The following is a 17,720-nucleotide window of genomic DNA, read 5'->3' as shown; positions in this document are numbered from 1 at the left end:
TCTTTTTCCTTTCTTTCTCTACGAAAAACCCTAGTATTTTGTGGCCGCGAATCCATCAGGAGGAGCGGCTAATTCCATTTCTAGTTGAAGGATAATTGAAGCTTTGGTTCGACAACACTGTGAGATCTAATTTGATTTGTTTGCTTCATTTATTCATGAGTATTTATATATTCTCTGTTCATTCATGATTATGATTATTTTCTACAGTTAAATACCTGATCAATATTTAATTGTCAAAATAGTCTATTGCTATCTAAAATATCAAATCCGTAATTGTTTGATGGTTTTAGTATCTGTGGCGCGTGATATAATTTGATTGTAAAAGAAACTTTTGAATCTATGTCACGGGAATACATAATCTAGCTTAAATGAACCGAGCGTGTGTGTTTGTTGGTTAGAATTGGTAGCCTCTCTAATTATTAATGCTGTCAATAGGTTAAATCCTAAGAGCTTGTTTAGGGTTGCTTAATTGACAAGAGAAATAGCCACAGAGCGTGTTGTGGTTATCGAAACAGTAAGGCGAGACAGGTTGTCAGAGCGTGTTGACAACCATAACCAATTTATTTATGAATAAGTGATTTCACATTTGCATCGATGATCAGTTAAATGAACCAAAGTGGAAATTAGACCTTCGACTAGAGTGTTGCCTATTTTTGGTTTAGTTTTATTTAATTTTGTGCTACTGTCTTTATCTTTATTCAAGTGAGTTATTTAGTTAATTTCTACTAATCCCCCATTTTTCACAAAGAAATAAATCACCCAGTCTCTGTGGATACGACCCTACTCACCGCTGCACTCAAATTCATATTATTAGAGTAGGAACTTTTATTTTTGCTGGTTTGACAAGCCAACAAAGATTTACAAATTCATTTTCAAGTTGAGAGAGAACTGTGCTGGTTATGTTATCATTTATGGCATCAAGTCACAGTTGAGCAAGTTAAGAAGAGTTCCATTGGCCATAATAGTCTACTATTTCCTAGGAACTTATTGACTCTCTCAGTTGGGTTTTGCCCTTTTTGCTTGCCACTTTCTACTTAAAAAAGGTCAAAGCATATGATTGTCAAAGCATATCTAGTTGTGATACCAAGCCCAATACCCTTACTGTCTCATCATTTAGCCCAACAAGTTTTTGAGGTTGCTTGCTTGGTGTCTTTGCATTTGCCATTTGCATGGAATTTATGTAATAAGCTTAACTCCGAGCCTAATGTAATACAAATGAACTTTCAGTCTTTCACTGGGAAGGGGGTCATTTGCCAAAGCCCGGCCTCTTTCCAAAACTCTCTTTCGCTCTCTCATAATATTAATTAGTTATTTGATTATAAGTAAATAAGCAAAGAATTGAAAAAGAAAGCCGCTATTGATTACACAGTACGATCCCAAATGCCTACAAGCCAATGGTGTGGCACTATTGTTTTACCACTATACCCTTACTTTTTACTTTGATTTCATTTTCATTCTCACAAAATCACATCACATCATCCCTCATGTCCATGGACCAGCCAGTCAAACCGGTTGAACTAAATAGGAACGGACAATTTGATCCGATTTGAACCATTTAGTTAAAATGTAAAACGAACACCTCAATGAGAAAATTGAGAATTTTTCCTCCTTTCTATTTCAATTTCAATGAGAAAATTATGTCACTTTTATATTGGGCTAGTGCTTTTATTTTACCAAAGGGAGTAATAAAAAAAAAATAGAAAGTCTCATGTCTTCTTTCCTTTGGGCTGGGGAGGTAAAGAGGCATTATGGAGCAAAAGTATGTTGGGGACATATATGTAAACCTACAAAGGAAGGCGGGTTGGGACTACATGATCTAATCCTATGGAACCAATGTCTGGTACTCAAGGCGGGTTGGGACTACATGATCTAATCCTATGGAATCAATGTCTGGTACTCAAGCAGATCTGGAACATTTGCTCCAAGAAGACTTCATTCTGGGGTACCAAAATACTGCTTAAGTGTTATTGGGTCAGGAGGAAAATCCTTAAACTAAGGCCCAAAGCCCAAGCCTAATGGCTATGGAACCTTTTTCTGGTATGATCAATGGCATCCTGTTGGGCCATTATACCAGAATTTTGCTGTGCCTCTACTGTCAAGTCTTGAATTAACTAGAAATGATCATGTTGCTAAGTGTATGCAAGGTGCTGAACGGAGATGGCCGTGTGGGAGGAAATTTAACGCTGAGGTACGAAGATTGAAGTAGCTTACTCCCTATGAGCTTGTCCCTATACCAAATGAGATGTGCCAAAGGTGAGACACGCATAAACAAAATGGTGGTTTCCAACAATATTCACAAACTGATGCCACGTTAAGGAAATGTAGAACAGAGTAAAGAAAATTAGAAGGACGAAAGGAAACAAATGGAAGTATAATTGCACACCTATTTGAAATGCACATTGTACATGCTATAATTCTTGTTAAGTATCTTTAATGTAGGCAAAAAATGCAACATATGTAGACGGCGGCTGGACCAGCATCCCAAAACTAGTGGGTCAACAATCACTTGGTTCAATAGAATATGACACAAGCATTGATTATTGCTATATAAAAGAAAACATTAGTGTACACTACAAAACCTTATAATAATTTTCGTGTTTAGTTTCAAAATTAATCTTCTGGATTTAATTTCTATAAAGTGGTAATTTTTACTTTTCATATAGAATAGTGGAAAAAACTTCTTTTTTTTTTTTGGGGGGGGGGGGGGGAGGAGGGGGGTAATGTGCTAATAAAAGCAGAATTTGCAATGATTTACGAGGTGCAACTGCAAGATAAGCTGAAAACGTATGAAAAAAACCGTAAGCCTAATTTTAAATTTTTGAGTATTGAAAGAGAAATACTCACCCTCCCAAACACGTAGCACGGCCACCTGCATGTAGATAGGCCAAGATGTACTAGCTTTTAAGTTATCATCATATGTGTTGATCCATGATTATGAGGAACAATTTCAGGGCTAATGTAGTCTAAAATGTCAAGGGGCCTTCCAGGGGGTTCTCCTTAATCCTGAAAATTTCTCTGGTACATACATGCATGAATTAATTTGCAAGAAGGTACACATGATAGGAGAAGTCTTGGTCTGGTAGTTAAAATTAAGACTCTAGAAATAAGAGATTTTGAGTTTAAATCTTTCTTTCACGTTTTAAATCTCATCATTCCCCTGCTTAAAAAGGAAAAAATATTAAAAAAAAAACGGTTAAGATTGATATTCCAAAAATTTGAAGCCCTCGATTCAAATCTCCTCTTTTTCCCTCCCTACCTCTTAAATCACACCTTCCCGCTCTTTAAAAATTTTTTTAAAAAATCACACAAGACATTCTTATATGCCGTGGAGTCCACCATACCCTGTAAAAATAATTGATGACGAACAAGAAGATGTATAGAGCATAATTTCTCATATTCTGGTTCTGTCTATGTTTTTGCATTCACATGCTTCCCGAGAGATTCCAGTAACCACTAATTTCTAATTAACACTGAGGTAGTGCAGAAGCCAATACAAAATTTCGAGTCTTGAGATTCCTTTCTTTTCGATAAAGATATCTAACATCAGTAGCAATTTGATAATGTTGAGGTTGTGATCACATTTTTAAAGTAGTAGTCCAACTATATTTCCTTAAATTATTATATAATCAATGGAGTTTTCTATTTTTATAAAAAATTTTCTAGTAGGGGAACGATAGGATTTGAGAACGCGAAGGAGAAATAGGAAGTTGAATTCAGGACCTTTAATTCCTAGATACCATATGCACTCATTAGGACACCAACTTTATATAATGTATCATCCCAATACTATATTTCTCATTTATACCCCACCCTTTGTGATTGTAACATTTCCAATTTGATTTCACTTTTCCTAATAAAACAAAGAACGGGAGAAATTAAGCATTTCGAGATTAAGATTTTATTGATAAAGTGGAATGAAAACTAAACACGAATCTTTTTCGTGTACTTCTTCCTTCATTCAGGGACGAACTCTTGATAATCACTGAAAAACCAAATGGAACAGAGTCTTTCACAGGGAAAAGAACGGCTAATTTGTACTCAGGATAATAAACTGCAGATTTATGATCCTGAGAGCCACTGGCCATTGCAGCCCAACATTTCAGGAAAACACTAATTGTTGTGATATCCATGATCATGTGATAGAAACACGTGAAAATTGCCACCCTACCACATGAAAACGTATTGAATTGGACAGAGACTTGAAAAGATCCATCTCCATAAAATCTTGAAGAGGTCCCAAGTTTGTGGAATTGCTGAAACTTTGGATGATTTATTAGCTCATTCATGTTGCAGTGAACATGGGCTGTGACAAATAGAGCTCCTTTATCATTGCATTCAATTGTTGAATCATCCTTGTAGATGCCTGCGAGGGGATAATAACGAGTTAAAGTTTGGGAAAGAGAAGTTTTCAGTTGATTTGTGACTTCACTGATCTTCAACTTTGACTCCTTTCTCGGATAGAAGGAAATAAACCTCACAAGATATCCACCAGTGATTTGATCGATGAAGGATCTTTTGAAGATTTTTAAGTGATCAGGTGTTGGGAGTGACGGTTTGATTATTTCTTGGGAAATGATCTCTACTTCCATTTAGACATTCAATTTTGGATCTTCCTCAGATGTTGCAGGCCAAAATGGTAGGATAATCTATATATAATGCATTCATTCCTTGTAGGATAATTGGCTCTACTTTTGTCTAAAAGAAATACTAATAAAAAATGAAACAAACGAACGAACAAATAAACAAAGAAACAAACGAATAAGGCAAGAAAAACCAACAAATGAGGCTAGACGGCAGAAAAGTTTTGTATATATTAAAAAAACCATGAATTGAGATTTACTTTTCTTTTTTCTTTTTTTCCAGAAACGATAGAAATGAATTGAGATTTACTTCATTTCTCTTAAAGGTCATTTATATGGTAGAACCGTAATTATACCATACATTTGATTACTATATCTGAGCCGACAATTCCAAATTGGCATTTCTGATATTGGAAATTTGATTTCTTTTGCGGGTGATATTGAATATATATGAATCAAGGGTTTGGCTTAACTATTGCCCTGGGCACTCATTAAGATAGTATTAGGCGTTAATTTTTTATGAGAGTGAAACTAATTCAAAAAGGTATTTAAATGCAGCGAGACAATAAATACAAGTATGTGTGTGCATTCACACAACACATTTAACATAAGACGTTAGACATAATTTAAGTGTTTTAACGAATGCCTCAGAATACTCATTAGAAAAATCCATAAATCAATTATTGCATAAGTTAATTGTATCTATTTGAAAATGAAAGACATGTTTTTACATGAGTTGACACAATTTATGTATTTTGTTATTACACCATGACAATGGCGTACTGATATCATTTCAGAAAATACTACGTACAATTAGAATTTACAAGGAACTATCAAAGTGCATGCATTTTTAGAGCCACTTCCATACTTCAGTCAGTAATCAATCTTTCAAAGAAAGAGAAAGAAATTTGTAAAGAGTGAATTTTGAGCGAGAGAATGACTTTACCATTTTGGTATCAATTTATAGATCCATCAAATTGGCATACATCTTTTTTGTCATGAAAAATTTGCCATTGGTGAGCGGTTCCTTTCTGCCATGTGACAGGATATTATGGGGTATTGAAAACCGATACATAAAATGAGCCCATAATTCCAGATGTTAAATTTATATAACATCAATCAGTAGATGCAAACTAAAACAGCAAAGAAGGATGAAATCCAAATACTTGCAAAAGCCAAAACCAGAAAAGGAAGATGAAATCCAAATATGTAAAACCACTGATTCTGCAGTTTAGTGCATGAACATGTCTCCTAGCTATGAGGCCCTTGTGAAACAGTAGCCGTGCACCAGAGAAGCAGGCAGGTACCGGCTAGGCAGTCTAAGAAATGGAAAATGACAAGTAATTTTTATTTCTCTATAAGACAAACCGGTCCACCACTTTAATGTAGTCTATTTCTTGCTCTTTTTTCACCTTACGGCTTTTGATTTCTTTTTCTTCCCCCCTCAAGAAACAACCAAAAAAAGTTAGGCTTTTTTTTCAATAAAGGCTGTCTAGCGTAATGATCTTTAATAAAGGCTTATATAGCATAATGATTCCGACATTGGGAACAAGAATTTTCAATAGAGCCTTATTGGATCTGCCATTTTCAAACAAGTCCACAACAATATAGTTTACTTCTTGTTTTAGTTATCCATGAAAATTGAAAGGAAAATGTTATTTGCACTCCCATTTTTGTTAGTCGTACTCCAACTATTCTAATTATATAGTTTTCATTTATTAGACTATATGATAAAATAAATTGTGAGAGTGTAAATAATAAAAAATTGAGTGCAAATAACATTTTCCAATTGAAATTAAATGATCTAAGTTTTGATGTGTTTTAAATTGTTACAATACTTGTTGTGATTTACCCTATTTTGCACCATGCAAATTGCATGACTAGCATTCTCATATGAATATGAATTCAAAACATGTTTATCTACTTATAAAAAACCATTAACTACATAACTAGACAATTTTCTACTCTTAAATTATTTGAATACAAGTAAATTGATTGGTAATTAAAGGAGGATCCAATGTGTACTTCCTTCTTATTTCACTCTCTTAAACGGTCAAGTTCTTGTTTATTTCCATGAGGCCCTTCATCCTAGAATGTAGTACAAATTAAAACATAATGATGTGATACAAAAGTGTGATAAACTAGAGTCTTATACCAACGCACTCCACACTAGAGAAACTAAGGACAATACACGATCAACTCCCCAAAGATAAACAAGATTCAAATCAAAATCTTAACCCAAGGCGTACCCAATGGAACAAGATATAACACCAAGGCAGTATTAAAGTTGATAAAATATGTCAAGAGCTATAAAATAAAACCATAGAGATTCCTAACTACAAGTAGTCTAAACTAAAAAGGAAACAAAATACAACGAAAATAGGAAAATAATTGGAAAATCGTGACTCCGGCCACGACAATATTCGGCGCCTATTGTGGCGCTGGTCATGCGGTCGATCGTCGCCTATTGCCGTGTCCGGCGCTAGTTGTGGCGCTGGTCATGGCGTTGGTCTTCGGCTGTCCAATGCGAACGATTCCTGCATGAATCCTATTCTTGCCTTCCTTAGCATAATTCCTCGCCACCAACCATAACAATAAAATTTTATCAATAAAATAACAATAAAATTATATCAAATGTCCTATTTTAAAACACTAAATTAAGTAATATCGATACAGACAAGGACATGAGAACCCAAGGATCCTCGTTCTGTATCACGTAAAGTGCTTAGATCAAAATTGCAAAAATGTTACAGTGATAGGAATAACCTAAGCACTCTCTGTTTTGGATTAAGGGAGATTCTACGTATTAAAAGCAAAAAGGGAAAAAAATGTTTAAATGTCAAATCAGTGACTCTACAGTTACTTGCTAATCCATTTACCAACTCAATGAGGTCTTGGAAACAACCTAAGCCATCTCAAAACTAAAATTAATGTTAAATGCGTTGTGCATTAAAATGTTTAGACACTATAAGAAATCATATAAATAATGACAAGATAAAAGTGACAAAATAAGCTTCATCACAGTACGAAAAGAGATAGTGATGATAGAGTAGAGTTGTCACTCCTGCCTCAAAACTAGCGACAAGATTGAAATGGAACTCAAATTCTCGTCGTTACGACCTTTTACTCGAGTCAAAACCTTGTTTTACCACTCCTTTGCTTCTTAAACTTACTCCCGTCCCTATGTCTCCATTTCTATTTTTCGTACTCCACAGATAAAAAATATCCAAATGTTATTAGAAGTGGCCTTTTAAAAGGGTCAAGAATAATTTGATTTTTGTTGATAGATTGAGTGACAATTGAGTTATTAGCACTTATCTCATGCACTAAGAAATTGTAACTAAAATTGGTTCTTTGTTATAACTTTTTCTTGTTTAATGATGATAATTTACATGTTTTGTGACAACTTTAGTTGTCATTGAATGGATTTTATTTTGTAATGACTTTGACTCTTATCACATTACATGGCACATAGTGGCAACTCCCAAAAGTTATCACTAAAAAGGCAGTCAGTGATGGAACTATATGGACAAGGAAATGAGGTATGCTGTCAGCCAAATTTCTCATGTTTTCTGTAGGAAGTCGGGGCCAACTCCAAGTATCAGCATGTATAATTTTTGCAACTTTGTCAAATCTTCCCAAGGCTGGATTGTCAGAGAATTTGCCTTCAAGCAAAAATGGAAAGGTCCTGCTGGATGCCAATTGTCCCATCAAAGAAACGTTTATTCACCAGTACCAATAACATGTTTAAAACACCAACTCATCTCTTGTCTCAATTTTATTAATTTTAACCAAGTCCAAGAGCAATCAGAAGGTGGTTTAACAGCCCAAAAACTTCAAACTTTAAGAAAATTAGATCTAACCCATTTGGTCCAAATTGATTCTGAATATAAACAAACAAGTTCCAAACCAAATTAACTAACTTTTCTCATTGTTCATATCTTAGTTTAGAACTTTGGTTTTTACAAGGGTTCTTTATTCTTTGTTGTATTCTAGAGATATATTGCCTTAACTCAGTAGTAAACTTCTGAATTTAAAGGAACAATAAACACCTTAACAATAATATTTAATCACCCCTCAAGAATTTGTTAAATTTCTCCTTCTTGTTCTATAGTAATTTTGTCAGAAAATTTTCTGCACTCGTAAGGTGCATTCGTACAACTTTCCTCAACAGGATTTTGTAAGGTACTTTTTAGTAGGATATCTTGAATGTAACGTAGCTTGTGTTGTGAATAATAGATATTTCAAAAGATTTTATTATGTTTGTTATGATAAGAGTTCATCTGATAAAGTTTTCCAAACGTTTGTTCCTATTCTTAGGGAGAAATTTTCAAAGATAAGATTTTGATAAGGCCTAAAAAGCAAGTTCAAAAGGCTAGTTGATGTGTTTCAGCCAAAGGATTTGTTTACGTGCTTTGACTATTTCAAACATTTTGGTTTTCACAACAGAGGATAAGTCTAGATCTTATCATGTTGCAAACAATCCGGGAAGCATGCAAATCTTCTACGGGGAATCAGATTTCAATCTTTAAAGCACAATCTCATGAAGCCTATAAATAGAGCCATTTGTCAGGCTCTTTTTCACCCCGATTGAACGAAGACTACACTTTGAAAATTCTCTCCTCCCTCTTCTCTATCTGCTCTTCTTAATATTCTTATATTCCTGCTGGTTTTGAAACAAAATTTGCTGGTTCTAAGTCCCTCTTATAAAATAGAGAAAGACTTGTTTAATCTCAGGGAAACGTTTCAGTACCCTGAAATAGTTTCTTAGGACAGTGCTTTCAAGCACGACTCAAGTGTTCAAGTGTTAGCATTGTTCTAGCCATTTCTACTACAATCTAAGAAACTATGGCAGCCAACAGTGTTAACACCCCACAACTATCCTCCGCAGCAGTCGCAGTCGCACTACCTTTTGCGAAACCATTTCCTGACGTCTCTAGAATTGAGGTTTTTGTTGACGAAAACTTCAAAAGGTGGCAAGAACGTGTCTTCTCTCTACTCGACATTCATGGAGTGGCCTATGCACTGACAGAATCTCAACCTGTTGCAACCGTAGATGTCAAGATACAAGAGTCGTGGCAATATGCCAATAAGGTATGTCGACATACAATTTTACAAACACTTTCTAATGAGTTATTTGACGTATTCTGTAGCTACAAAGAAGCCAAGCAAATTTGGGAAGCGTTGGTAACGAAGTTTACCGCTGAAGATGCAACCAAACAAAACACAAATTTGGGAAGCGTTGCAAAAATTTGTTGTGGGAAAGTACAATCAATGGCAGATGACTGACAACAAAGAAATGAAAGCTCAGGTCACAGAATACCAAATGTTACTCGAGAAGCTGAAAAATGAAGAGATCAAGTTGCCCGAGAAATTTGCTGCAGGCATGCTAATTGAAAAGCTACCCGAGTCATGGGCCAACTACAAAAATAACCTGAAGCACAAGGAATAAAATTACACAATTGATGAACTCGTGAAACATATCCTGATTGAAGATTCACACAGGAAGGAGTTAAGAGCTGCCAAAGCAAAGGAGATGGCATTTAAAGCTAATCTGGTACAAAGCAACAACAAAAGGTATGCCAATAAGTCCCAAAGTAACAAGTCTTGGAATCCCAACTACAAACCAAAGAATCCCAATTTTAAGGAAAAGAAAGGCAATTGTTACAGTTGTGGAAAACCAGGTCACCATGCTGCTCAGTGTAGATATAATAAAGGTGACAAAGCAACTGGTAATCCTCCTAAGGCTAATTTAGTCAAAGGAGATGAAATAATTGCTGCAGTTATCTCACAAGTAAACATTGTAGCCAATGTGAAAGAGTGGGTGGTAGACTCTGGAGCTACTCGGCACATATGTGCAAATCGAGAAGCGTATTCCTCTTATACTCCAATAGAGGATGATGGAGAGGTAGTCTACCTTGGAGACTCACGAACTGCTAAAATTCTTGGTAAGGGCAAAGTATTCTTGAAACTCACTTCAGGAAAAACTTCGGCCCTTAATGATGTGCTGCATGTTCCAAATATTCGGGCAAATCTTGTTTCTGTGGCTTTGCTTGAAAAAGTTGGGGTGAAAGTGTCATTCAAATTTGATAAGATTGTAATGACAAGAAATAATGTGTTTGTAGGGAAAGGCTATTGTAACCAGGGACTTTTTGTACTTAACATTTCCAATGTGATCAATGAGAATGCTTCTTTTTCTGCTTATATTGTTGATTCAATTTCTTTATGGCATGCAAGATTAGGACATTAATATGAGTTATATAAAGAAAATGCAATCTTGTGGTCTAATTTCTGGTATTAATGAAAAATGGACAAATGTGAGATATGTGCGAAAACTAAAATGACAAAGAAGACTTGTATAACTGTTCAAAGAGAAACTGAACTATTAAATTTAATCCACACAGATTCAGGTGATTTAAAACAAACTATGATTAGAGGAGGAAAAAGATATTATGTTACTTTTATAGATGACTACTCTAGATATACTAAACTTTATTTACTTAGAAATAAAGATGATACTCATAATGTCTTTTTATCTTATAAGTTTAAGGTAGAAAATCAATTTAATAAGAAGATAAAAAGAATTAGGTCTGATAGAGGAGGCGAATATTTAGCCTTAGATAAATTTTGTGAACATGAAGGCATAATACACGAAATAACACCTCCTTATTCACCCAAATCTAATGGAGTAGTTGAAAGAAAAAATAGAACACTAAAAGAAATGATTAATTCTATGTTAGTTAGTTCTCATGCTCTTGATAATTTATGGGGAGAAGCTATCTTATCTGCATGTCACTTACAAAATAGGATACCTCATAAGAAAACTGGCAAAACCCCTTATGAGTTATGGAAAAATTATAAACCTAATTTGAAATATTTGAAAGTATAGGGGTGTCTTGCTAAAGTATTGTTGCCTGAACCTAAGAAAAGAAAATTAGGCTCTAAAACTTCTGATTGTATGTTTATTGGATATGCTAAACATAGTGCTGCATATAGATTTCTTGTTTTAAGAAATGATGTGCTTGATTGTAATATAATTATTGAGACAAAGAATGCTGAATTCTTTGAACATATTTTTTCACCGTATAGTAAAATTTCTCATGCACCTATTGAAATAAATAGAGAAATAATTTCGAATGAGAAATTAAGAAGGAGTAAAAGGCCAAGAAAAGAATTTTCTTATGGAAATGATTTTCAAACTTTTCTTGTTGATAATGATCCTTTAACATACTCCGATGCCATTTCTTCCCCTGATTGTAAATTTTGGAAAGAAACAATTAAATCTGAAATTGATTCTATCTTGACAAATAAAACTTGAATTTTGGTAGACTTACCTCCTGGTGCAAAACCTATTGGCTGTAAATGAATTTTTAAAAGAAAATATAACTCTGATGGTTCTATAGAAAAGTACAAAGCTCGTTTAGTAGCAAAAGGATTTTCTCAAAAATAAAATATTGACTATTTTGATACATTTGCACCAGTAACAAGAATTGCGTCTATTCGAGTTTTATTTGCTTTAGCTTCTATCCATAAACTTGTCATTCATCAAATGGATGTCAAAACAGCCTTTTTAAATGGTGATCTAGAAGAAGAAATTTATATGTTTCAACATGAGGGATGTATTGTATCTGGACAAGAAAATAAGGTTTGTAAACTAATTAAATCTCTTTATGGCCTAAAACAAGCTCCTAAACAGTGGCATGAGAAATTTGATCAAGTGTTGATAAAAGATGGATTCTCGTCAGTAGAAGTGGATAAATGTGTATATGTCAAAATTATAAATGATCAATATGTGATAATCAGTTTGTATGTGGATGACATACTTATATTTGGTACTAGTCTAGATATTGTAAATAGTACTAAATATTTTTTGTCTTCTAATTTTGATATGAAAGATATGGGTGAAGCCAAAATGATATTGGGTGTTAAAATCATAAGGAAAGGTGATGGTATAATGTTGTCACAAGAACATTATATAGAGAGATTTCTTAGGAAGTTTGAAAATTATGATGTAACACCTGTGAGTACTCCTTATGATGCTAACACTCAGTTAAAGAAAAATAATAGTAACCCAATTGCTCAGTCTAAATATGCTCAGATTATTGGGAGTCTAATGCATCTAATGAATTTTCCTAGACCGGATATAGCTTATGTTGTATGTAGATTGAGTAGATATATTCACAATCCCAATCGTGAGCATTGGTTTCCATTAGTCAGACTAATGAAATATTTGAGAGGTACCATGAATTTTGGTATCTGGTATAGTAGATTCCCCACTGTATTAGAGGGTTACAGTGATGCTAATTGGATCTCTGATTCAAATGATACAAAATCCACTAGTAGTTATGTGTTCACCCTTGGTGGTGGTGCAGTAGCATGGAAGTCAGCCAGACAGACAATTATTGCTCGGTCAACTATGGAATCGGAGTTCATAGCTCTGGAGTTGACTGGTTCTGAAGCAGATTGGTTAAGAAATTTCTTAGCCAATATTCCTCCTATTAAGGATCTGTTGCCTCCTATGTCTATACACTGTGACTGTCAAGCGGCTATTGCTATTGCAAAAAATAAATCTTATAATTGTAAAAGTCGACACATGAGATTGAGACATGATGTCGTAAAGCAGCTGCTTAAAGATGGAATTATTTCCATTAATTTTGTGAAATCAGAGTTGAATTTGGCCGATCCTCTTACTAAACCTGTAGGAAGAAAATTAATTCTTCAAACTACAAGGGAGATGGGACTTGGACCAATGCTTGTCAATAGAGATGGTAACCCAACCTATATGATTGGTGATCCCATGAAATAGATTCATATTATGGGAAATAACAAGTCGATATTGACAATAAAGCACTTGAAATTTAAGTCCCTTTAAAAATAAGTGCTTTGACTGCTAGTAATTGTGAGGTTGAGTTTAAATACTCTTAATGAATTTATATCGCTTTAGGGAGGTGTATTTAGGGCAGTATACACTTGATAAATTCACCTATATGTGAGTGGAGTGAGGCCGCTCCTATAAGATTTTCTTTGGCTGAATCTTTCGAACTCTCATGAACAACCAGGCAGGCGCACGGCCTAAATGCGCGAAACTGCATTGAACAACAAAATTATGGGTTATAATGTGATTGATAAGGTCTCCGTCATACAACAAGAATTATTGGTTCATGAAAGATATTTTTTACCAATAATTCTGTAAGACATATTTTATCAATTTAAGTTTGGTTCATAGTCCAAAAGACACCAAACTGATTACATTGAGCTCAGACAAATCCAACAGATGTTTATACTCTTTTGTCCAAAATCTTTTGAAATAGGTGGGAGATTGTTGTGAATAATAGATATTTCAAAAGATTTTATTATGTTTGTTATGATAAGAGTTTATCTGATAAAGTTTTCCAAACGTTTGTTCCTATTTTTAGGGAGAAATTTTCAAAGATAAGATTTTGATAAGGCCTAAAAAGCAAGTTCAGAAAGCTAGTTGATGTGTTTCAGCCAAAGGATTTGTTCATGTGCTTTTACTATTTCAAACATTTTGGTTTTCACAACAGAGGATAAGTCTAGATCTTATCATGTTGTAAACAATCCAAGAAGCATGCAAATCTTCTACGGGAAATCAGATTTCATTCTTCAAAGCACAATCTCATGAAGCCTATAAATAGAGCCATTTGTCAGGCTCTTTTTCACCTCGATTAAACGAAGACTACACTTTGAAAACTCTCTCCTCCCTCTTCTCTATCTGCTCTTCTTAATATTCTTATATTCCTGCTGGTTTTGAAACGAAATTTACTGGTTCTACGTCCCTCTCACAAAATAGAGGAAAACTTGCTTCATCCTGGGGAAACGTTTCAATACCTTGAAATAGTTTCTTAGGACAGTGCTTTCAAGCACGACTCAAGTGTTCAAGTGTTAGCATTGTTCTAGCCATTTCTACTACACCTTGCTCATCCTCTATGTAACTTTTGAGTTTTGATTCTACTTTATAAATAGGCAGACATCCATGCTAAACCATCTACCAATAAAGTGCTCTTGAAAAAAATGAAGAAAAGTTAAAGAAATTAATTTTAAAGGACCCAATCGAAACAAATCAATATAAAGAAAACATTAACAGTTTAATTTTTTAAAAAAAAGTTAAGGACTTGTAAATTACATATATAGATTACACTAGTGAATGCATATCATATTGACGTCCTTTGTTTTCTTGGAAAATTCTGGATTCCTATGCAAACAAATATCTCAAAGTGGTAAACAAGGATGACTCTTGAAAGCTATGATCTTGGGAAATATTCCCAAGTCCTCGAATATTCTGATGAGGCTTGATAGTTTTTTATGCAGCTAAAAATTAATGTGTATGCTGGTGCCAATGCACATAGCAATATTAATCCATACAACACTTGAGCAGAAAAGATGACAAGGATTGGAGATTAAAAACAAGGAATGGCTGCTGGATTTTCAGTTGAATTTCCTCCACCATGCTCTGTAGTCAATGCCAGGAATGCGGTGGTGGAAATTAAGATCTGCAACTATGGAGGCGGGCAGGCAGCTGCTTCCCAAAACTTTGTAAAATTCCTTTGGTATTAGCATTTTCAGCCAAAGTTTTATTACTTTACCCCCTCCAAACAAAATATTTATCCAAAGTTATTTTTTGTCCCTTATAATTTTTCGTTTACAAATTTCCTTTGCCAAATTAATTTCTATTATGTATATGATTAAGAAAACATATCAAGTAAGGAAATTACGAACAAGGAAAAACAGACAAACTAAAGGAAATTTAATTACAATTAAAAATCTATTTATACTATGGTGACTTGAATTAAGGTTGCAACATGAATAATTCTATTCGATACTCCAATCGATTGGAACTTATAAGAGTTATTAGAATTTAATTTTTTTAATAACACAAAAGTCAATATTATTAATCATCTAGCTGAAAATCGTCCAACAGGATTTGATTGACAAAGTAATCTGTTACAATGGCAGAAAATACATTGAACATATCACAGATATATTTGATCTGAAAAATCATAAAATTACAAAATATAAAAAATTACACTGTGAATCACAAATCATCAAATGTAACTAATTAAACGAACCGTTTCATAGATATCTGTGTATGTCTATTCCCTCAGTTTTGCTATCCAATTGATTCAAGGTCAAAACTAATGTTGAGATCTGACGAGAAGATCCAAGATGCAATATTATTAGAGTTATTATAATTTAGTTGGCCCAACTAATCATGCAACAAATGATAAAAAAAAAAATTAGTTACCCATTAGCATGTGTTGTCTCTTCTTTTCTGTGAAGCTATGTGGAAATCCCTAAATTATTTTACTAACTACTATTTAGGACTATAAGTAACTATCAAATAATTATCTTTTTGCACATTTTCATACCACTAGATTTTACACTTTTTTTTTTTTCCGAAAAAACTACGATTTTATTAGAATCAAGAAAATCAAAATATACAGGCTTCAGTGAGAAATAGCTCGAGTACGAATCGCAGGAATCTGCGACCTATCTAAACCTAAGGCCCCCCTTGCCACCCTTGGCAACTCAGACTGTGTCGTATACAAAATAATACCCTCAGAATGTGCCCCAACCTTGGCTAAGGCATCCGCCACTTGATTCATTTCCCGATAACAATGCCCCACCGTCCACTCCAACCCTTGGACAGCCCGTAACGATTCCAGATCCGACCGAACTGACCACGGACACCTGAATTGTCTTACCAGGAGGTTGACTAACACAAGAGAATCCACCTCCACCCGAATCCGCGAGAAACCCCGAAGACGGCATTGTTGCACCCCAAACACCAAAGCCTTTATCTCCGCTTGCAGACATGTAAGTTCCCCAAACGGAACAGAAAAGCCAAACAACAAAGCACCAGACGAGTCCCTAAGCACACCACCCCCGCCACTAACGCCCGGGTTGCCAAGCGAGCACCCATCCGCATTTAACTTGAAGGCTCCCTGGACTGGAAATTCCCAACAAACCACTCTATGGGAATACCGAGGCCTCCACCCAGAGAAGATGGAGAGGACCGTCGACCAGGAGCCAACCCCAAAAAACTCACCTGCAAACTTCTTGGAAAATAGCCCTACGACATCTGCCAAGATACGGTCACAAATGGTCTGTCGACGCAGGAGCTGCCCTTCAAAAATTGCAAGATTCCGTGCCAACCAAATATGCCAACAAATAATGCAAGGCAAAACCGAATGTAAAGACTCCAGACGAGAGTGCCGAACCGGTTGGCACCACCAAGCCGCCAAACGAGACCGCACCCCCATACCTCTATAACTCACTCCAGCGCTATTCCCAAAAAAGGTCCACAGAAAAAGAGCTAACTCACCTTCCGCAAAGACATGATCCAATGACTCAGATTGCGAGGCCAAGCAGCAAAAACACTTGGAAGGGCCATAGACTTGCAACCTTCCTAGGGACGATGCCAACGGTAAACGATCCCGCAGCAATCTAACCATGAAGAATGATATCTTGATTGGAATTACAGGGTGCCAAACCCTATCGAACATGAAAGATGAGGGGGTCTGACTACCAAGCAGCACGTATGTGGATGCAATGGAGAAATCTCCTGACTCTGTCAAGGCCCACACCGCACGATCGTCCGCGGATCCCACTGGGGCAACTTTAGTAATTATCTCTGATACTATGTAATCAGGAACCCAAAGCCGTAGCAACTGTTGATTCCACCTTCCATTCAATACGAAATCCCTAACTGAGTGATCAGAAACACTTTGTAACCGTTGACACAGAGGACCAGAACCCATCCAATTGTCGAACCAGAAATTACACTGTCCCGACCGCATCTCCCACCAAAGATTTTGCTCCGCCACCTCACGAATCTGAAGCAAACGCCTCCACATATATGAACTGCCCTGACCCGCCGCTACCATGCATGGATGACTCTGCCGACAATACTTGGCTCTCATAAATGTCGCCCATAAACACTCTCCCGTACGGAAACGCCACCACAATTTGAATGAGAATGTTGTATGAACATCCAGAAGCGATCGAACACCAACCCCGCCCTTTGACGAGTCGGCACACAGGTCTGCCCACTTAATCCAATGATGTCGGAGGCCACCTTCCCGCTCCCCCCAGAGAAAATTTGCCATAGCCCGTTCAACT

General features: G+C 35.6%; 1 protein-coding gene across 1 annotated transcript; it reads right to left on the bottom strand.

Moving 5' to 3' along the window:
- Positions 1-3,890: 3,890 nt before the first annotated feature.
- On the bottom strand, positions 3,891-4,589 carry LOC113766202 (vinorine synthase-like). The gene has a single exon (XM_027310415.1). It carries the CDS (start codon positions 4,587-4,589, stop codon positions 3,891-3,893), a length of 699 nt encoding a protein of 232 aa, XP_027166216.1.
- Between the last annotated feature and the right edge of the window lie 13,131 nt (positions 4,590-17,720).

The sequence above is a fragment of the Coffea eugenioides genome, chromosome 3 (genome assembly GCF_003713205.1).
Source record: "Coffea eugenioides isolate CCC68of chromosome 3, Ceug_1.0, whole genome shotgun sequence".
NCBI lineage: Eukaryota > Viridiplantae > Streptophyta > Magnoliopsida > Gentianales > Rubiaceae > Coffea > Coffea eugenioides.
The sequence above is the reverse complement of the archived record's forward strand: the minus strand, read 5'-3'. Positions and strand labels throughout refer to the sequence as shown.

What these genes read in the sequence shown, in the direction of transcription:
- LOC113766202 (XM_027310415.1), bottom strand. Translation starts at nt 4,589, where the DNA reads ATGGAAGTAGAGATCATTTCCCAAGAAATAATCAAACCGTCACTCCCA.